This window comes from Monomorium pharaonis, chromosome 1, assembly GCF_013373865.1.
Source record: "Monomorium pharaonis isolate MP-MQ-018 chromosome 1, ASM1337386v2, whole genome shotgun sequence".
NCBI classification, from domain to species: domain Eukaryota; kingdom Metazoa; phylum Arthropoda; class Insecta; order Hymenoptera; family Formicidae; genus Monomorium; species Monomorium pharaonis.
In genome coordinates, this window is record NC_050467.1 from 1,016,216 (window position 1) to 1,038,592 (window position 22,377).

The following is a 22,377-nucleotide window of genomic DNA, read 5'->3' on the forward strand; positions in this document are numbered from 1 at the left end:
CATAAATAAAGTAAAAAGAACGAGAAAATAGAAGATAGCATATATTAATTTCCCTATATAAAGAGATTTATTTTTTTTATTTGTTTCATTAAACAAATAACATATTGTTAGTATGTGAATCGAACATGGGATATGATAGATATTTGATCGAATACTGCGGAGTCACAGTTCCTCCAAGGAGTCCTCTAAGATATATCGATACGACTCTATTGACTTATCGTTAGCTTCGTGTATATAACTTGATAAACTTCATTTCTTGTAAAAAAAAAGGAAGATTTAATGAATTTTTTTTCGATTAATAATCCGCTTGTCGGAGGGGGAGAAGCCTTTCGGCACCCATAAGTATAGTAAGGTGTACGCGCGTGTAGCAAAGAGACTCGATCGACCGACCAACCAGGAAGCGATCAACTGGTCACTCGCCGGAATTCTGTCGGATGCGATTACACGGCGCGGTGATTCGTTTAAAAAAATGGGAATCCTCTCTCCGTTTTCCCCTTCCTTTCTCTCCTTCCTCTTCTTTCTCTCTTTGCGGATCGTCGTCTGACCGACGCGACGCGTTCGTATTAAAGCTGGAATTCGCCCGAGGTTCCTCTCGTTCCGGAACCACCGTACCTAAACTACGCAACACGACTAATATCTATTTGGCATATAACGCCTAGCGTGTATCATTAATTACGAAACAAGAATAAATAACAAATCCGTGACTATTACGTACAAACGAAATTGTTTTATTATAAGAGGTACTTCAAAAAGTAATGTGACAGAAATGAGGGAGTTAACTTTGTTCAGTCTTGTCTTTACTCGTTGTATATGGCAGTGCTGAGGATGTAGGGAAGGAGCTCCGTGAAAATATCGACATCGGGGTCCAGGCATCGGCCGAGGCCCTCGATCACCAGCATACTAAGAATCACGCTGCTAAAGGATCCGTCCTGCTTGACTCGGTGACGGACCATCGCGGAGAATAATTCCGACACAACGGTACTTATGTTTACCTGCGGATGCCCCACCGGGCCGTGCGTGTAGCAATTACTTCTCTAAACAGGAAAACGCGGTTGTATACGCGGTCACGGTCCTTCGACGACCGATCTCCGAGCGTCCGACCAACTTTCCACGCGATGCAAGTGCCTGCCTATCTTTAGAATCGCAATAATCCATCGCGATTATCCGCGTTATGGATTATCGCGGCGTTACGATACCGGTATCAAAAACTGGTTAGTCCACCCCTCGCGCGTGTTAATACTCGAACGTAATTGCGCGCCGTTTTCGTTTTTCACGCCATTTCGTTTTACGTCTCTCTATACGGCCGATTGATCCCGATCGAATTCGCACAACCTTAAATAGCATATCCGACAGCACTCCCGCCGCTATAATCACGCCGTTTGCATTCGCGTTGTTGCTATTATTACTATTATTATTACTCCGCGCTACGACGATTCGATACACGATACAGCTACTGAAACGGCGATGGTACCACGTATTATAATGTTTACGCGCACGGTAAAAGTAAAAAATGAGAGATTGATTCCGAGAAGCAATACACAATCGAATCAACGTGCGGACAAGCAGCTAAAAAAAATTAATAACAGACCCATACAATATCGATCGAGCGACGACACGATGAATGAAGATCGCGTGCGAAAAACTACTTTACATTCTTCGTCGCTTCAGTGATTTCTTAGACTTATTGTTAGAAGGAAATACCTGTTACTAACGTTAAATGGATTACAAAGATGTGACTTGACGATGTTCCTCATTGAGCATTTGAAGCCGTCCGGATCGGGGGTCATGTGCGAACTGTGCTCTAGGATGTACTGCGCCGCCATTTCGCCCTACGTTACATTTTACACGTAAAGCTTTGAGAAATGTCATGATATGTATGTAAAAGGAAAAATAGAGAGGAATGTAAATAGCGACAATTACACATTTTGATTGCACTCGAGTTTGAAACGAATAGTTTTTCTCTACAGATCGATTCTTTACGTTCGCGTGACGAGTGCAGTATAGCTACCGATTAGTTTTATACATCGTAAACTTTTACCATCTACTTTACAACGACGGTCTCCTTGCTCTCGAGACTGGACACCGGAAAAGATGTGCCTTGATTAAAAATAGGCGTCTCACGCCTCTGGTTTACGTCCCTCCCCCCCCCCTCTCCCTATTAAAATACCGGAGGAAAGCATGCTTCGGTAAGGAGAGAAAAAAAAGGAGAGAGAGAGAGAGAGAGAGAGAGAGAGAGAGAGAGAGAGAGAGAGAAGAAAAAGAATAAAAAGAATAAACATGTTCCTCCGGCTCAAGTTCCCCGTTAAGAAAGCTCGAGCAAGGAGCGCATGTGAATAAAAAGTGAACGTTATCTCTCAGGCTTACATTTCCCATTAGCACCGAGTAAAAAACGTCCCGGAGATTTTGTCGGCAGCGATCATTGAGAGATACCACTAGGCCGCAGTCGAGTATAATCAGGCGTGGATCGTGCGCCACGTAATCGGGGGTAATGACCCGCCGAAAGGTGTCGAACAGGCTCGCCTTCGGGACGACCGCTTTTTCGACTAGAATGTTGCCCGGGTGCAAATCACAGTGGATGAAATTGTCTTTAAATATCTACAGTGCCAAACAGTGTCCACGCGTTATTGTTTTCGATCGAAAGATCTTAACAGGTCGCTACATTCACCATTCATACGTTAATGACAATAATAATAATAATAATTTAGAAATCGTTGGAAACATATTGACCATTTGAAGAACCGTCGCGATTCCTATCTTGGCGAGTTTCCGCTGTAAAGCAGCATCGTCGTGTTCGAGATATTCGGATATCGGTGTACCCTCGTGAAAACTCTCGACGAGTATCCCACGACGAGTTAGGTGCGTGTAAGGGTACGGGAACGCGATGTCGTCCCTCATCGAAAAATTCGCTGAAAATCTCGCGAGATTGGAGGCTTCCAGTCGCATGTCAACCTTCGCCAAGATCGATCGCACACCATTTATCGTTAATTAAACGCGAACTGCCGCCATCTCTCGCTCATTGCTTTTCAAGTACAGACATTACTCGGGAGATTGAAACAATTCGGCACAATTGAAACGAGTTACCGTCTGGATTATTTTTGTTCTCTCATTGTCACGAATGAAGCGAATGACTTTCTTTCATTTCGTCTCGCGCACTCATTGGAGTTATGCCGGTTCCAACAAGTCTCAATCTCCGAGAAAATTCGATACAAATAAATCTCCCCAAACGAGAATTTTTCCGAATTATGTAAGGTAAATGCAAGAGCAATCATGAGAAAATTACTTGGTTTTCCATCATGCGTGCAAATTCGTCGATGCAATCCGTAAGACTGAGCCAATGCAACCTCGGAATCAAGTACGTGGCGCACTTGGAAAGGCCGCGCATTATCGCAATATCCCTTCTGAAGCAAATGCATGTAAAATATCCTACGTTATAGTGTCGCGGACAACATTTCGTAGCAGACTTTTCAGGTTAAATTGAATTAATGTTCAACGAAAACGTCCTGGTCCAATCGAGAGTGAACTCTCTCTCTCTCTCTCTCTCTCTCTCTCTCTCTCTCTCTCTCTCGTAAATTAAAAACACTAGACATTAATTTCTTTTGAAAGACTTACAAGTTTGGAAGATGTTTATAAACTCGACATTTTGGTCAAAGGAAAATTTACAGGTTGACACGATAGCGATAAGACGCTCGCGATATAACGTGAATATAAATATCCACGATCTTTTATCACGCGACTTTTATATCGGTGACGCGCTTGAGCGTTATCGGGTAAGACTATTAAATATTATCTGCACGATATTTCAAAGAAGATACTTGAGTTGGTCTTTGATTCCAGGATGCAACACTTTTACCGCAACGATTTGCAATTTCCTGGCACGCGGACTGGTAGACGCAAATTCATCGTTTTCATCGAGACTTCCATCTGAAATTATTGATATCTGTATCGTTTCTCATTTAACATTTTAGTTATTAACAAGTTGATGCTGCTAGGCGAAAAATCAAATAAAATTTTGAAACAAGATTAAGAATTGTTACATTTTTTTTATTATACAGTAATTCTTTTCATCATCCACGTCTAACACTCATTGTCAGATTCAATGAACTATATGTTTAAACTTTCTTGTGCTTTTAGATACTCGTATCCGAAAATATTTCTTTATAACTAGAAATGTGTAGGAAACCATTTTTAAAAAAATACAAAATTTCAATTATTTTTAAATGAATTTAAATTATCCCTTAATGTGTTTATGATCGCAAGATAAGTGATAAGATATTTCGATCATGTTTTTGCAAGAGAAAGAAAAATCGTAGGAAAAGGTAAGGCTTTGGAAGTGGAATCTCGACAATATATCGAATTATTTATTTCGTGGGCCTAACTTCTCTGCGCGTTTAACGCGGTTATGCAAATCCATTCGGACAGGCTTAAATGTCTCTGTTCCAGGTAACGATAGTAAGGCCTTTCGCGAAATAGCGCTCACACGATTTCTATCGTATGATAGTACGTGTGAAAGAGAGAGAGAGAGAGACAGAGAGAGAGAGAGAGAGAGAGAGAGAGAGAGAGGTAGAGGTAAGATAGGTGAAAACACTTTCTAGCTTACTTTCGACGAAACGCGACGTTCGAGGAACCCGCGTCACACTCAGGTCGATCCACGCTTTGTACACCTACGCATGCATCGGTTTGTCTCGTCACGTGCAGAATACGTGCGTCTGATTGAGCGATTCTTAAGCGAATCTATTCTCGAGTCTTCGAGCTCTACTCCGATATCGGGTGCATACCTGCGCGCAGCATCCTGAGCCGATCGGCTCTTTATCGTCGAACTTGACAAATAAATTTCGCCACGACGGACCGTAGGTCGCCTCGAAAAGACGCTCCGTGTACAGCCAGGGATGCGAAATCGCGTTTCGCTGCAGTCGTGAAAGGATGTCACAGACGTCCCGCGGGAAAACGTCTCGCCGCGTCGACACCCACTGCCCGAACTTGATAAAAATCGGCCCGAGAAACTCTATACCTATGCGATACAATCAAAATGTGCGGTCCACGAGCGATCGAATCACATGAACGACTATGTGAAATTCAATTTAAGATTTAATTCGGTTTTATGGCTGACAAAGCTTAATGCAGCTTCAATATTCTATTCTACTCGAATCTATTGACAATCTATCAGCATTCGCTTTCTGGTTTTTACCTTTTCGCAGAATGATGGGAAACGAAGTGGCATGAGTGAGGCGCGTTATCACGTACGCGGCGAGCAGGGTGGTGATAACCGAGGTTACAATCGCGATCCTCGCCAACACAAAGATCGTCTCTTGCGCGTCCACGAGGAAGCCGTCCTCCTTTCGCTCCTCCACCATCTCCTGGTGGTGGTGCTGCTGTTGCTCGTCGATAGGTCCCACCGTTTGCGGTTCGCGGGTCTGCACGCGAAGCTTATTGCGGGAGAGTGCGGTCGAGGCGAGGTTGTAGCTGGGCCACTGCTCGGGATACTCGTCGCGGCAACGCGGCACCGGGTGATAGCGACGACTTCCTCGAGGAGGACGGTAACGCGATCGCCGACGAAGGCTCGAGAGAAGCCGCGCGAAATTCGACCGCAACGACATCGCCGCGATTCATAATTTCCAAAGCAATTATTCGAAGAGAGGAAGGAAGGGGGAGTTATGTTTGGCGAGCCCCCAAATTTTTCCCATCCCGCGAAACTTTTTATTCCTTCCGAGGACTAAAAAAAAATTCTTTGATCGCGTCCGCGCACTTTTCCTGACATACGTCTTGCGCCCGAGAGCCGAGAGACGAGAGAGCGACGCGCGTCGCTCTGAAGTGCACGCTGTATCACGTACGCACCAACGCACCTTCGTTTAAATTGCAAATTGTAAAATGTAAGTGCTCGTTGATTATTACCGACGTATAGGGACATTTATCTACTGTGTATTTTTAATAAAGCTAAAGAAAATTAATTTCAACTCGATGAATAATTATTTGCCGCAAACGAAACGAGATTGGAGAAAACCTAATAATTAAAACACTGTTCGAAAATCATTAAACAAATGTCGATAATTACCAATATCAGAAGAATTATAAATTTATAATGATCGCGTCTTTCGCATAAAACGTGAAGATTCAAAATTTAAAGAATCAACCAAGTGAATAGAGCAATTGACAATCGTGACCATCGATGATCGAATTAAGCAAATATAATTAATTCAACATTATCTCCGCGTGAAGAGCAGACAGTGACTTTTCTTGATGATGGCAATGTCGCGCGCGCCGTTCAAAACCAGCAGAGGAAAAGTCTGAGCGGCTTCGACCGCGATTTAGCTGTGACATGATTTTTGAACGTCTCTCTGAAACGTGTCCATAAAATGTGAACACTGAGCTACGTAGAAGCCATAGTTTCAAAGTAAAATCACGCTTTTACTATTTTAAGGAAACGGATGTTGATGTTGTTGTCTCTAACATTATGTGTATTATTTGTATCAAATTGATGTTCATGTGCATTTAAATGTAATATACATTTCTAAAAATTGACACCCATTACCTCAATAAAAGATAAATTGTCACTCACCAATCCGATGCGCAACAACGGAGTTATATCTGACACGTAGCTACATTGGTTCTGTAACATAAAGTAACATAAAGTTTTTTCTTCACTATAATCTTGTTGGTTGATTTTAATCATTTAATCCATCAAGCCCGTTTAAGCAATTATTAAATAGATGTTTAGTAAATTTCTTTAAGTCTTTTTTAAAAAATATACTTGGCTAACTATATTGGTCTCAAATTTATTTTGGAATATCTTTTTTACCTTTGTAAGGTTTTTTGATGGGATATGAAACTCATATTAAAATAACGCTCAACTGTCACAAATCAACATTTCAAATGATAATTCGTATACAAATTTGTAAAAAAGTTAAAAAAAGTTGAAAAAGATTTAAATTACAAAGATTATGTTGAATTATATTTATATTTAATAATTTTTTAACTACAAATTAAAAAACGTGAATTTACTTTTGAGTAAACGGAACGCTTCCGAGCTTCGATTGTAAAAAAAGTTTTATTTTTCTAACGTCATTGATCTTATTGTTAGAGAATTTCCTTTCACATTTTGCTTCACTGACAATAAGGCATGAAATCGATAATCGAGTTATCACGAAGTTAGTAATATAATAATTTGTCTAGACGGTTATCTATGCGTTCTGATATTCACTGCCAGTACTGAAAATCTATAGTTTACGTCACATATACTGTAGATTTTCAGTACTGACAGTAAATATCGGGACGCAGCCACTGTAAGAATTTTATTTAAAATCATATCAGAGGTTTAGGACCATTAAGTTGCCGACTTGTAAGTGATAGCATTTTGTTCTCTGCGGTTGGCAATCCGCGAATATAAAAGCGGCAGCCACGAGAAGCAACCAAGCAACACGTCGTCTTCCTGCGGCGCTCGAGTCACTGTGAGTTTTCGGAGGAAATTCGAATCGGAGTAATGGAGCTGTTCGGTGCGCGGGGAAAAGTTGCTTTAACTCCTGGAGCTCGATCAACCAGAGCTCGAGACGTTACGAAATTACGCGAAGTCACGCGGAACACGCGCGGATAAAGACTTGGTGCGGGAAGTATGAAATCGGAGCACGCAGTGCGCGCGTGCAACCGCCATTGTAATAGGCCTAGAAGAGCGACCACGCGGTTCTCTTAAACGAAATAAAGTGTGGTAAAAGTAAACTCTGCTCATTCTTGCTCCTGTTACTCTCCGCCTATCCCCTAAACCCGAGAGGATCCTGACAAAACACTAGAGCCTAGGAAACTTAACCGGCCTCTCCTTACAATACTATTATCATTGAAATTTATTTTTAAAATGTAAAAAACAAAACACTAAATAGCGCGCGCGAAGCGCACGTCTGTGGTATCTAGTATTTATAAAATTTGAGATTACTTGTCTCCAATTATAATTATTAAATTATCCAACAATATAATATAATTCAAGAATAAAAAAATGAAACATTAATTTCTTAAGTAAAAAAATAATTACCGCAAAGTTGCTCCGCCGATGCCTGATGCTTTCGCTAAGCCTCCTCCTCCTCTCAGACTGTTGGGATTGTCGATTCCGTGTGATTTTCTCGACGCAACATTACACTCGCGAAAACGTGGAAAATTATTATCGCGATATTATTATATACGTATAGTTTTAGATGATCATCTCTTAAAATTTTTCACATTTTTTCAGATCAATTATTACTATGTAAGTATTGCAGCTTTAATCGAGCATGATCAGTCTGTTAAAAATCGCTAGTAAAAATAACACTAAATAATTAACACTACAGTCGCACGACGCAAACTTGACGAATCTCTCATGAATAAGGCCCATATTTTCGTCACCAGTTATGCTCCACGCTCATTATCACAAAACGTTTATTCTAAATTAATTCGAAATTGTAATCTAAATCCAATAAAGTAAGAAATGTTGAATTATTATAGAAATTATTACGTATTACCAAGTGTCAAGTATACTCTCGTAAGGATCACGAAACTTTCGCGCGTTGACATTAATACAGTAAACACCTTACTCAGCGGCGGATTTTTCATCAGACGGGTATTTAGGACCTCGGTATCACAAAGGCTTCCAAATCAAATTGGAATTAGACGCTTTAGAACTCCGAGATACACTAGCTCTCTCACACCTTGTCCTCACACCGATGCTCACTTACGACAATCACAACACAGGGCACATTATGTGTTACGACACACTCACCACAGTACTGTCGCGCGACGATCTCTTGCCCATGAAATTCACTATCGTTGCGGGCAAGTCTCTACTACTACACGATAAAAACCGCGAGAAGTACTGCAGAGTGCTCGAACACACGATACCACGAACCATCATGAGTATCATGACTCACGCATATGCGATACGTTACTCGATCGGCTCGATCCTTCCAAGTTTCGAGAATCGCAATTTCACCTATCGATATATCTCGAAGGGTGAGCGAGCCAGTAGCGTTGCGACCTGACAGCTGACACCCTGACAGCAGTGAAGCTAAAAAGAACAGGCCATTAAACTGCTCGAAGTCTCGCTCGAGGTCTTGGAGTTAAAAATAAACATATCGGACCCCCAGGATTGTTACCCTCCGACATTTTTAAATCGTGGTACTGTGTCCCTATTGGGACAGAAATCCATTGGGTGTAAGAAGAAGAAAAAGAAGAAAAATAAACATGTGGACCGCGTAGAGTCGTAGACGAAAGCGTGAAAATTGGCAATTGGCGGATTCGCTGAGATTTACGCAACTCGCGTTACTCCCTTGCATCGTAAACGTGCAGGGATGAAGCAACGTTTAGAGAAATCCTTTCTCCTGGAAATGGATCGCGATTGAGAGGAGAGATCAGTACATATAGCCGGCCCGAAGCCTGAATCTCGAAGCTCGAAGCTCGAAGCCTTGGACCGCGGCGGTGAATAGTGACAATGCCCACAGTAGCGAACTCGTCGCTTACCTATGAGATTCTCATGTATCTCAATTCCTTTTACTTTGGCATGTTTGCCGTGTGCGAGCTGTGCATGGGGCTGTTCAAGGCCGCGAATATGCCATCGCCGGGCGCGAGCAAGACCCTGACGGAGTTTGCGCTGCTCTTCTTCTTGATACTGACGGAAAGTGGCAGAATTTATCTGGGAAGAAAGGGAAACTTGACCGAACGTGGACTGCCGATCCTTATTGGAATCATCCTGACCGTTCCTAGCTCCCTGGCAACGCTCTACTTCCTGCTCTGGCAGTACTACGTGCTCAGGTTGGAGGTGATTCTCTGCAGCATACAGCTGGTTTTACTAGCCTCCGAGGTGATCATTGCGATCGTGTGCCTTATAGCCATCTATCGACCACCATCCCCAGGGAAATAACTAGCTGTTGCCATTTCTAATATTCTAGTCGCACCAGGACTTATTCATATTTTGCACTTGTCACGCCTAAATAATTAATTTTTTAAGTGTTGTCAAGTCATCAGGATCAAAATGCTTTTGTTTGCCCAAGACTTTTCTTTCGCTGTGAACAATTGTAATGTTACATCTCTACATACACATATAAGAAGCAATCCTATGAGAGAGTATCATATTATTTTCCTGAAATCTATTGTAAAGTCAGTTCTGCATAATGGCTTTGCCACAAATATTTATTTAATAGAAAATAAAGACTAATAATAAAAGATTTTTATATGCTATTTACATACGACTTCTGTAATCAGAGATTACAGAAGTCTGTAAAAGATTATAAACACTGCCATTTATAGGTATTGTCACATTTAAGCAGTAATGTACAGAATGTTGTACAGAAAAAAAGACTATGTAACACTATATCAATACTTCTATATTAAACATAGTCGTGTATAGGTAAGAAATTTGCACATATGTTTGTTGTGTATACGCATTTATATCAAAATAAACATTTTTCAAATAAATAATACAATATTTATATATGTCATAATACATGTGACGCGACACACATTTCTTTTCATAATGGTATAATGCCGACATTTTTTTCAGATCACATATCCAAGTGCTTATCTTCAAATATGTTACACCTACATGACATAGACTGACGTACTCTACAAAATTTGTAATACTTATCAAGCTCACACAATCAAAAACTATCAAAACTATCGATATAGAGAATACAAAGAAACAGCATTATAAATAAAAATTTCGCATTCGTAATTACAGTCAATGTCTAATTACTATGATTCTATCCTAATCTATGGCAATTACAATGAATAGTGAATAGAAATCTACCCCTGTATGACAATTAAAATTGCAATTCTGCCTAAGTAATACAACTCTTAATGTTTTATACTATTTGCCGAAGCTCTGCGTTTTCTAATTGCATTTAATTTATTGTTGCAGTAAATTCGTAAAAATACTGAACCAAAAACCAACAGTATACCAAATACTCCGACAATGGTGATCTCATGATGATAGATTAAACATGATAGTAGTATCGCCAGACCCTGTAAAAGACATTAATATAAATGCGATATTATATCCTTTGGATTTAACCTTTTTTTTTTACAAATTGATAATAAATAATTTTGTACCTGACGAATGGTCATCATAATGACAAATGTAACGGATCCAAATTTAGAAATAGTGTAAAAAATGTACAATTGGCCACTTGCTGAACAAATTGAAATCAGCAAACAGTCGATTATAAATCTGGGATACTGTGCGATAAAAGTCAAATTAGTCAAACATTGTATAAAACAAATCTATTTAAAACAAATTAATTACCGTTGTCATGAAAGAAAATATTTGCGGAAAACTCGATTGTTGAAACAGAGACATTGCAGTCAACAAACAGGAAAACATATTAACTCCGCACATCATTTGTACGCTATTTACACCATAGTCTATGAAGAGTGCATTTTGCCAGGTACTTGTAAAACTATCCAACAATAAGTAGCTTCCAAGTAAAATAACACCAGAAAGTGTTGTAGCTCCGTCTGAAATTTATAAATCTATCATTTTGATGTTGATTGCAACTAAAGTATTAAAATGCAGTTTATATTTAACAAAATATTATTGCAGGCATGAGAGGAAATGTTAATTTTCAAATGTTTAACACTCAACTTAAAGTATTACCGTTTTTGTGATCAGAACTGTCCAACATAAAAAGCGTCATTCCGATAGAAATAAGAATTGCAGTAACATACTCGTAGTATTCGTATGTCGTATGTGAAATTAGTTTTCCCATTATCATAACAGGGATAATTTTCGAGGCTTTGGCTAGAACCTGAAAAAGATAATTGGACATGTATAAAACACATTCATATATAAATACTCATGGTTGAGAACAGTTTTATTACAACTAGAGAAATCGTCATAAGTATATACGGTCACATATGAGAATAAATATAATTTTTCACCTGTGATGGAAAACTGACATATTTTAGAGCTTCGTACTGACACCAACTGCTCATGATATTTGACAGTGAACAAAATGCATACTTATACAATGGCGTTTTATGTTGCGGCTGGCGTTGAATAAGCAGATATAATCCTGACATCAAGAAAGCGAGAATGCGATTCACAAACACGAGGAATTGGGAATCTTGAAACCGTGCTTTGTTGCCAAAAGCATTTTCGTATTCCTGTACAAATAAATCAATGATATATTTTGATTTAATTAAGATTATTATGTTATAAGAGTAACGTTAAAATCTATTAAAATAAAATGGTCACACTAACAATTCCAATAATGTAAAAAGCATGAATATTTCTTTCTGTATTTGTTCCACCAAGATAATTTGATACAATACCTGTGTCATTATCTTTTCCTGTAAATAACCCCATGTCAGATAACTAAACTGTAATCCAAGGAAACAATACATCAGGAGTAGTGTGTCTTGAGCGAAAGTGCGCTGGACATGAGTGGAAGCGTTAGGAGCATAAGGTGAATCCAAAAGACCTGTCTCGCAGTGTCCCACAAAGCACGAATGTACCAGTCTGGGAATACAGCCTTTTCCTGCATAATTTTTTTCAAATTACGTACTGCCTCTTGAAATATTAGTTTTTTTTAATCTTTTGATATTTACCACTTCTCTGAATATATTTTGTATAGCGTACATATTTATATATAAGGCAACCTGGCAGCAACACAGTGGCATATCCCAGTAAATTTAAACATAATCGAATAATCCAACTATACGTAGACGTCTTGAGAATATCCTCTCCATTGTTTGTGAATAATTTGACAATCTCACTGGTTCCGAATATGACGCTGACTGAAAGTAGTAGCAACACGCTACCAAATGTAGTCTCTTTAATTACGTAATAATAAAAACATGAAAATTACATATGTAATTACAAAATATAACGTCAAAAATTCGAGTGAGTGCAACTATGCGTTAAACTAGCTCTAATCTCTTGCCTGGTTGTACGAGCTATAAACCGAAATATTTACGCTTTTGACAAAGCGTCAAGATTAAAACGTATCCATACCATATCACGATGTCACCCACAAAGTTTCCCATACTCGTCGCGAGTGAGAAACTTTGGCGATAGTATCAATTATCCCATAACCTTCGTCACGAACGTCCCCTCGTCTATCGCTCGTCTCACGAGCATACAAGCCTAGAGAAACCTCCACCCGCCGTGCATCGTATATTGTACACTACAAAGAATTGTTATTAAACATATAATTGATTTTATTTCCGTCCTACTCCTATTCTACCACGCCACTGCACTCCACTAAGCATGGTGTTTCTAAATCTTTGATAGACAAAACGTGTGGTATCTTCTATAGAACATGTATTGATGTGATGTATATATACTTGCGATGTTGCGAGTGGTGCGATACGTATGGCAGGTTGGCAGGAAGATGTCAGGACCGGATCAAGCTTTCTAGAATGCCAGCGAGAACACATCAAAAAAAGAATGACAAGCATTACACAAGTTTAAATGTTATTATTTCGTTTAAAGTTGTTGTTTAAACAATAAAAAATTATTGTTAAGTGTAATAAATTTGTTCCTTGCCTCTAAACTTTGTGTATTTTTCATCGTCTTTTTCTCTTTATACATCATATCCAATTACATATTTATTTTATTCGAAAAATGCAGACAGTAACACAGCGCAGATGTAAAAAAAGCAGATTAGTTTTGTCGATAGGTTAAATAGATTAATGATAACGAATCAATTCACCTCGCGCCGTGCGCGAGTACAAAGCGTCCAGGATGCAGGTACGATCCTGTTGGCAAGTTGGCATTGGTTGACATGGCGTGCCTCGCGCGCACAATGGCGCTTCGAGTGCGATTTAATTTGATCCGGCAGGCATTAGCTGCAAGCCTAACGCTCATAATCGTGGGCATCTATAATATACATTATCCCATACTACCGCGACGATGAGAGGAAGGCCGGCGCGAATATTAAGAGACACCTCGTCGTCGTTTCGTTCGCGCGATTCGCATTTTAGCAATACAAGCGGCGAACGACGAGCGACGAGCGACCTTGGGGCACATATTCGGACGCGCTTCGCGTATGTATGTTGTATGTATGTATGTATGTATGCATGTACGCTTGCGTGGCACGAGCCGAGTACCGAGCCACCGGGCGCGATAACGCGTGCATATACATGCGATATATAGGTATGTGGGTATACGACCGACTAACCCGGAGCCGTCCTAAAAAAGCACGCGAGGCAATCTGGCTCAGGCTCGTGCGACTCGCGGTGCAAGGACACGCACGCGTGCCACGTTTGCAATCCTACCCTTAAACTTAAACGCTTCTTATTGACACCGCGAACAGAATAACCGCGTAACTTTTCCTTAACGAGACTCTCAAATTTCATTGATGTCTTTATCTGCAATACGGGAAATTTCAATCGCTCCAAGTTTGTTTGAGATTATATGTATAAGAGATGTGTATATATTATAGTAACTTGGAGTTTATAGTGCGATAAATATTGAGCCCGAATAAATTTTTGAATTTTTCTTTCTTCACTTTTTCATGTTGCTTTGTGTACATGTTTATCAGAACTCAATTAAATTTGTTTAATACAAATTCTTTCACATAAGAATCTAGATCTCTTTTACAAATCTTTAAAACACACCTTAATCAAACGGACGTTTTCTTCTGTTAAGGGAAATATTTTTTTGCTTCTTTGATGCAGTTGATTGCGTTGACGCTTTGAAAATTCAAGTATGCTTAAACCGGATATCATATAGTTATTACGTCGAGAATGATAGACGAAGAGAGAGAAAGAGAGAGAGAGAGAGAGAGAGAGAGAGAGAGTAAAAGAATGAAACACTTCGTTTCCTCTCTTGTGTTTAACGGATGCTGAATAGGTGACGCAATCAAGGAAAAATTCCACAATCGTTAACCAATCGCGTGAAAGATTCGAAAGTCATTAAAAAATTTCTTTTACCAACGATCACTTATTAATCGCAGCTCGATCGACTGCGATGTCTTGTTTTCGAAAAGCGTTTTCTTTTCGGTCGAATAGAAATCATCCACTTCTTCTCTCTTTCCTCGTTCGTGTATTAAAGGCCGGTCGTTATCAGGCCCGTTAAGTATTACGGGCGCGCTTTATTGAACAGAGAATTAATAGCCCCATGATATTACAGAAAATTAATGGATAACGCACTCGGCGACCCGGAGGTCACGATATATCGGCATTGCGCGAACAGAACGTGGCAAATGTTGCGACAAAGGCATTTGTTTCTGCCTCAAGTTACGATTGGATGAAGATTCGATATAGTTATTCGATCGAATCGAAGCGCAAATTGCCGCGCTCTGAAAACATACACGTGTAGTCTAGATTGCCGCGCTTTTTCTTCCGATCATCGATATTTTTCCGTTTGTAATTAATGTATAATATGCATAATCTATAATTGACGATTGACGCTATTATCAAAGTATGCTGTTGGATAAGAAGCAGCGGCGTTAATCACATTGCTACTACTTTAAGATATCTTTTCTGCGTGGAAGCATTTTATCGTAAATCTGAGCGTTTCTTTACAATTAAATTTCTTTACAATTAATGGGATAGCATGATGACTCGAAATTTCAAAAATTATTCGCGCCTTGACATTTCGTTGTTAAGAAACAACTCTTCTCGAGTACGATGAAGAGTATATCGTGTTTATCACTGAACGCCTCGCATTTACAAGAGAACGTCAATTCGCGCAAGTCCAATCTATTCCTCTACCGAGAAATTTCTGTTTCTTTTCTCTCTCTCTCTCTCTCTCTCTCTCTCTCTCTCTCTCTCTCTTTTAGACACGTGTAATACGCGACCGCGACATTATGTATACATGAACTGATGGTTCGAGCTCGCTGTTCCACTTTTTTCCCATGTCGCGAGGAAACCTTGAAAATGGTACACCTATTCCATCCTGTCCTACTTTGATACACGGTTATTTCTCGGTTTTCTGAGCCGTTCTAGATCATTCTGGTATTCTGGTAATCCTATTCAGGATGCGGCGTACCGTGCGCAAGCATTTCGCGCGGACTCGTTGCACGTACGTCGATAATGAGCGTCGTAAAATGTCACAACATTCATCGGCATCAATGCGTGAGAGTGCTTTTAACGTCAACACCTAATGTCCAAGTGCTATATATGTACCGTGACTAATCGTCGTAAAAGAAAACAACCAACAATGATCGGTAACTGACACGTAGTACCACGATGAGCGTTACATCATATGAAAATTAAAGAAACAGTTTTGTTTCGGTATATGATTTGTTGATAAAAAAAAATAACAAATTAAAAAATGCATCGAAGCGTTTGTTCAAAAGAGAGCGTTGCGAACGTGATTAAGGGAATTAGATAAATGAGAAATAAAATATAAAAATTCAGAATACTTAAGCAATACAACTGTACTTAACAGAAATAAATTACACAATATTATACATCATTTACAATTTATTAACTGACTTGTAATACTCCATTTGTAAATTTTACGTCACAGATTTCAGCGAAAAATTATTGTTACATTCGAGCTTATGTGAAAATTTCGTATTTCAATTTATTGTTAGAGGAAACAAGCTAAAAATAGAATTTTTTAAATTCAATGCATTCATGATTCCGATAGATTAACTCTCCCCAGACTCATCTTGTTTTTCACTGCTTGATCGGATTATCTGGGTCACTGGTAAATGGTTGTCTTTGGGCTCTGAATTTTGAAAAAAATGTTACGATTATTTAATCATATTACTTGAAATGTTTCTCACTTCTTTTTCCGAGTCAATATGACCCAGATTAGTCTGCAAAGGGTTGACCTATTTTAATCTTGAAGATCTTGACCGTTTTACTGATTTGTTGTCAAATGAAGCGTGAATTGCGAGTATTTTGCTAAGTAACTTGCTAAAACTAAACAGATTGGCGCGAAAAGTTCAAGACAGTTACTTTTGTAACTCGATTTTCTAGATCGTAAACTCGAGATTGTAAAGATTGTTTAACAAAGCATAATTAAAAGTCACTGCACAACGAGAGAATTTGCTTACGCTTCGAGTTTTATCATCAATCTGACATAATATTTATCACTCGCCTAGCGTTTGACAGTTACTTATTGTAGATTGGTATCTCTTTGTGATAATTTTTAACTGTTGATCGTACGCGCGTCAATCGCATTAACGGTATGCTCGGATATTATGGTGATTTGCATTAAAAAAAAATTATATTTTTTTTATAGACGTTTTAATTCGAGTTTAATAAATGTAACGTTCGTTCGTCGCACAAGATGTATCTCATCTTACGTTCGAGAGGTAAGAAGGAAAAATAATGCGCGTATTGTCGAGAAGACTCATCTAGAGCGAGAGCATTTATGACGCTTACAATTAGTATTCTCCGATCGAGTCCGAACTGACGAAGAAAACGAGAGCGGACTCGCGCGCGTGATACTTGGTGCTCTTTGTAAAAGAACTTTACTTCGGATACCGGGAACGCGCGCGTAATTATCGCCAAGGTAGAATCTACCGCGATATATTAATAGACCGCCAAGGATAAGAAATCCGTGAGAACAAGAAGGAAGCGCTATCGCGCGCGCGATCCGTGCATCACGAGTCGCGCGTCGCGCTGTCGCATTTTAAAAAGGCGCAAAGGTCGTCAAAGACGGCTTCGCTCATCACGCGAGCGCGCGCGGGTAAGGAAACATATAGTGAAATCCTCGAGACTAGAGACAAGTCCGGAGTACGATCGCGGTCACCAAGTTTGTGTCGAATATCGTTCCGTATTGTAAAGGATGGACTTAAATCTTTTGAATTTGGCGGCAATTCGAGAGGAAGAGGCAGGGATTCTACCAATGAAATGTCGAGAGCGTTTTAGCACTAAATCAATTTAATTTCGCTTTATTCCACAAAGGTTTTCGCCTCGACCGCCGACCACGCGGTCGTTGGACAATTTCAAAATGGTCTCCGCGATCACGCAAACAGTTCGTGACCGAACAAACCCGGCGCTGCTCCGATTAACCGGCACTACCGCACCGCTCCAGTCCGCTCGCCGTCGTACTAGCAGTCCGGGCGCAAACCTGACGCACCGCGACTTCTACGCGCACAAACTCCTGGACAACGCACTCCGAAAATACCGGAGCACCTGCTCCAACCGGACGCAACTTTCGCGGGCAAAAGACGCCACTCGCTCCCTGCGTATTCGTTTTAAACCTCGCTTCCATTACTGCCAATCCAGGGAAAACAAAGTTCCGTTTCTAACTTGCTTAGTAACTTAAGTTTCCCCCGAATTCCCTTACAGTTCGTCCATTCTGACATGACATTCGACTCGAATGTTCTCGGCGGGCGATACGCTTACCCATTACAATAAACAATATGAAAAATTTTACGCAGAACAATAACAATAAAATACAATGATTATTCTTCAGAAAACAATGTTCGTGCAAATGTCCAATCGTTTCATATCCTCATTGATGATTAAAGATTATCCTAAAGTCTGTTTCAACATTTAAGTTTCTCGTGTGACATTCGCTAATTTATGCCTATCACTTATTGATTGCATTCGATGAGGATTAACTGGACATTATCACGACCTAGCTTTCCGTTAACGCATCGGATTTGCTCCATGGCTTTAACTTGTCGGAAGATAGAATTGTATTATAAGGTTTGCTCGAAATGTTAAAGCCAGGGACATCGCGAACAACATATCGGTTATTCTCTAACACTTTAGTGACTAGGTATGGGCCCTTATATTTAGATTTGAGCTTCCGTGATTGGCCCGGTTTTCCCTGTGTGTCGCGTATTAAAACTAAATCATTTTCTTTGTACCGCGCCGGTCTCTTATGTCTACTATCGTAATATATTTTATTGTAATTTCTTAATTTTTCTGTTGCCTCGATAGCAGCATCACGCGCTATTTGTCGCTCGTGGTCGATATCCTTCTCGATATTGGCTAATTGGTCGATTAATTCTTTCAGCTCGCTGTCGCTGTGATTACGTTGCGCGTAACCTAACAATAAATGGCTAGGCGTTGTTCTTATCGACGAGTGCGCGGTATTGTTTATAACGTATTGAATTTGCGCAATATTCGTGTTCCACGCTTCGGGCGTGTCTGTGGCTTTCGCGAGTGAAGATTTTAAAAAACGGTTGACCCGTTCGACCATCCCATTAGCCCATGGTGACGCGACCGCGGTTTGCCTATGCCGTATTTTATATTTATTAATGAGGTAAGTAAATTCTCTGGCAGTAAATGCGGAACCTCTATCCGAAACTATTAGCTTAGGGGTACCAAAGACATTGAATAACCATTGCAAACTGCTACAGGCTTCTTTAGCCGCTGCTGCCTGTGACGGAAACAACCAGGTGTAACGCGTAAATGCGTCTATCACCACTAAGATATGCTTAGACCCATCATTAGATTCTGGCAATGGCCCGAAATAATCGACGTGAATGACTTCAAAGGGTAAGTTTGGAGATTTTTCTAATTGCATTTCTCCCTCGCGCGCATGGCTTGAGGCATTTGCCATCAAACACGTAATACAATTGTCAATGTGCAACTGCACTTTCTTGCGTAGGGATGGAAACCAATATGTGTTTCGAATTCCATCTATCGTTTTTTCCGTCCCGCAATGTGCCATTTCATCATGGTACACCCTAATCACATTACTAACCATGTTGTCTGGAACATAAAAACGAGCTTTATCCCCTTTTCGATAGACCAATCCGTCTATAATTTCAAATTTATCACTTTCGTTAGATTCAAGCTCATTCGCTATTTCTTTTATTCTAGCGTCTTGTAATTGGCGGTATACTAACTCTGTTTCTATAGGTAGCGCATTTACCAACGCAATCTGTCTACTTAACGCATCAACGTGGCCCATCTTTTTGCCCGGACGATGTGCCACCTTGAAGCGGTAATTTTGGAGAGCCAAGGTCCAGCGAGCTATTCGGGGATTGAGGTTGGCTTTATTTACAGCGAAGACCAATGCATTACAATCTGTAATGACTGTAAACTCTAATCCATATAGGTAAATATGAAACCGTTCAATTGCTCTCACAATTGCCAGCATTTCCAACTCAAAACTATGGTATTTTGCTTCTGTTGTATTTGTGGACTGGCTGTAATATGCAATGGGTGCCCAGCAGCTTGAAGACTGTTTCTGCAAGAGGATTGCAGCCAATCCCTGAGCGCTGGCATCCGTGTGAAGCTGCGTTTCAGACTTTGGATTGTAAATCCTGAGAACCGGGTAAGTTATCAATTCTGCTTTAAGCGTTTCATAAGCTCTAATGCATTGCTCATCAAAATTAAAGGCACTATCTTTTTTTAGTAAATGATACAATGGTCTTGCTTTATCTGCAAAGTTCCTAATGAACCTTCTAAAATAACTGGTCAATCCCAAGAATCGCTGGACCTCGGTAGTGTTCCTTGGCTTTGGAAAATTTCTTACGGCTTCGGTGTGATGAGAACTCAGAGTAATTCCCTTCTCAGAGACAGTATAACCAAGATATTGAATTTCTTTGTGTAAAAACTGACACTTGCCATAATTCAGTTCCAAGCCATACTGCTTAATTATTGCAAGAGTCATTCTTAAAGTCTCTAAGTTATCATCCACCGAGCTTGACGCTATCATAATGTCATCTATATATACAATGACTTTTTCTTCGCGTATTAGCGCTTGCAAAATATTAACTAATCTTTTCTGAAATTCCGCTGGGCTTTCGCAGAAGCCGAAAGGAAGTCTGTTGTATTCATACTGCCCATCGGGCGTAGCAAAGGCAAAATATTTAGTGTCCTCTGGGTGGACCTTGATCTGATGAAACCCGTCTCTTAAATCTAATACTGTGAATACTTGCTTGTTTCCCAGCCTTGATAAACAGTCCTCTATCAAAGGAAATGGATAACGCTGTTTGGCAACTCTACTGTTCAACGGCCGAAGATCAACACACATCCGCATCGAACCGTTTTTCTTTTGTACCGGGACTACCCGTGCGCAATATGGTGAGACGCTGGGTTTTATTATGCCTCTGTCTAACAAGTCATCAACTATTTCTCGAATTTGCTTTCTTTGCGTGAAGGCAAAACGCCGTGGCAAATATGAATACGTAGACTTATCCTTTAAATTAACTCTTACATAATAATCATCTTTTATAAGCGGAATATCCGCGGTTTCTATCTCTAATATTGTTTGTTTTAACCGATTCCTACAAGATTCATCAAAATCAATACGACAATTATCAAGTATCTCTTCTAATGTATTTGAAACTTCGCATATGTCGAATTGTGGTAAAAGCAAAATTTCTTCTGAAGAGAAATCTTGTGGATTATATATTACCGTAATCTTTTCCTTTGTTAAAAAATCTCTTCCTATAATTAATGCGTTAGCAAAATTATTGTTTTCAAGTATATTTAACTCTATATTTAATCGGATATCCGGCCATTGTTTAAAGCCAATTTCTGTTTTTATTGTTCCTCTTGTACGAATCGGTAAATCATTCAACGCATTGAATTTACGCATTGCTTTGTCAACTACGCTTTCTTGCGCGAAAAATTCCTTATATGTATTATATTTAATAAAGGAAACAGGACTTCCTGTATCAATTAATACGCTTAAATCGCACTTAATGTTATTAATATAATTAATTTTCACTGGAGTATTACTCATCACCATGTTTTTAGGTACCTCCTGAACGGACGCCACTGTCTCGGTTGCATCTTCCGGCTCCGTCACTGCTAGCACTTTTTCGGATTGCTGCCCTTGCGCGTTAAGTCCATCCTTGCGTTTCAGCTTGGGGCACTCCGTTTTGCGGTGACCAGGCGTCTTACAATAATAGCAGGTAACCTCCGATGGTTCCTTGACATCCTTGTTTGCTTGTCCTTTCTTCTCCTCTCTTTTACCGGCATCCTTGTGCTTCCAATTACGATTGTTGTTACTAAATTTCCTGTTGTATTCGCTCGAAGCTGCTGTGATACTCCTCATCTGCTCGAGGAATTCCTCAACTGTGGCGGCTCTCAGGGTCGCTGCCGTGGCTCTCAGCGATGCCTTCCCTATACCACCGATCAACAAATTAATCGCATCCCGTTCCGTCAAGTTTAACGGTTGCATTAGGGCCATTTTTTCTATGGCGTAATGTTGAAAAGACTCTTTCAAGTACCACCACCTCCTAGATTCTACTTTTTGCATGAGAACATAGAAAGGTAGTTTTCTTTCAAAAACTTTTAATAACGTTTCTTTCAGAGCCGTCCAAGACTCCAAAACTGCACCGGACTGAAACTCGTACCATTTTTTTGCTTCTTTTGTTAACTTACTTGACGCTGCCAATAACATTACTTCCGGCGAGGCCCTATGTATCTGGGCGACTTGATCGACTCTCCTTACCCATCGATCGACGTTCTCGTCCTCACCTCCTCCGAATTCCGGTATTTGTAGCGATAGCAACGACACTGCGTTAGCTGGCGGGAGCGAGCCCACTGTAG

The 22,377-nt window shown here is 40.0% G+C and overlaps 3 protein-coding genes and 1 pseudogene across 6 annotated transcripts in view; 1 reads left to right on the plus strand and 3 right to left on the minus strand.

Annotated features, from left to right (window-relative positions):
* The window catches only part of LOC105834373 (ecdysone 20-monooxygenase), a 28,780-nt gene extending 19,875 nt beyond the window's left edge, over window positions 1-8,905 (minus strand). The window contains exons 1-2 of one of the 4 annotated variants that reach the window (XM_036288633.1): window positions 5,186-6,523; window positions 4,776-5,008 (exon numbers count right to left, since the gene is read on the minus strand). In XM_036288633.1, the coding sequence (XP_036144526.1) occupies window positions 4,776-5,008; window positions 5,186-5,594 (642 nt within the window). In that variant the 5' untranslated portion in view covers window positions 5,595-6,523. Of the gene's footprint in view, window positions 1-4,775; window positions 5,009-5,185; window positions 6,524-6,553; window positions 6,605-8,014 lie in introns of those variants that run through there. The other 3 variants (XM_036288639.1, XM_028191961.2, XM_036288644.1) reach the window with 3 other exon arrangements.
* LOC118646246 lies at window positions 954-4,765 on the minus strand (annotated as a pseudogene).
* A 124-nt stretch (window positions 8,906-9,029) lies between the features above and the next one.
* Window positions 9,030-10,425, plus strand: LOC105834369 (transmembrane protein 216-like). Its single transcript, XM_012676788.3, has one exon. It carries the CDS (start codon window positions 9,443-9,445, stop codon window positions 9,869-9,871), a length of 429 nt encoding a protein of 142 aa, XP_012532242.1. The 5' UTR covers window positions 9,030-9,442; the 3' UTR covers window positions 9,872-10,425.
* LOC105834368 (adenosine 3'-phospho 5'-phosphosulfate transporter 1) lies at window positions 10,378-12,993 on the minus strand. The gene is made up of 8 exons (XM_012676787.2): window positions 12,962-12,993; window positions 12,556-12,764; window positions 12,280-12,485; window positions 11,887-12,111; window positions 11,603-11,753; window positions 11,252-11,463; window positions 11,059-11,184; window positions 10,378-10,971 (listed from the first exon to the last, which is right to left on the minus strand). Exons 1-8 carry the CDS (start codon window positions 12,991-12,993, stop codon window positions 10,804-10,806), a joined length of 1,329 nt encoding a protein of 442 aa, XP_012532241.1. The 3' UTR covers window positions 10,378-10,803.
* Window positions 12,994-22,377: the final 9,384 nt, after the last annotated feature.

Coding starts and splice junctions, on each gene's coding strand:
- LOC105834368 (XM_012676787.2), bottom strand. CDS start 12,993: ATGGGAAACTTTGTGGGTGACATCGTGATATG. Junction 11,754..11,886: donor ATGTCAGTTTTCCATCACAG/GTGAAAAATTAT, acceptor TATCTTTTTCAG/GTTCTAGCCAAAGCCTCGAA. Junction 11,464..11,602: donor CAGTTCTGATCACAAAAACG/GTAATACTTTAA, acceptor TATAAATTTCAG/ACGGAGCTACAACACTTTCT.
- LOC105834369 (XM_012676788.3), top strand. CDS start 9,443: ATGCCCACAGTAGCGAACTCGTCGCTTACCTATGAGATTCTCATGTAT.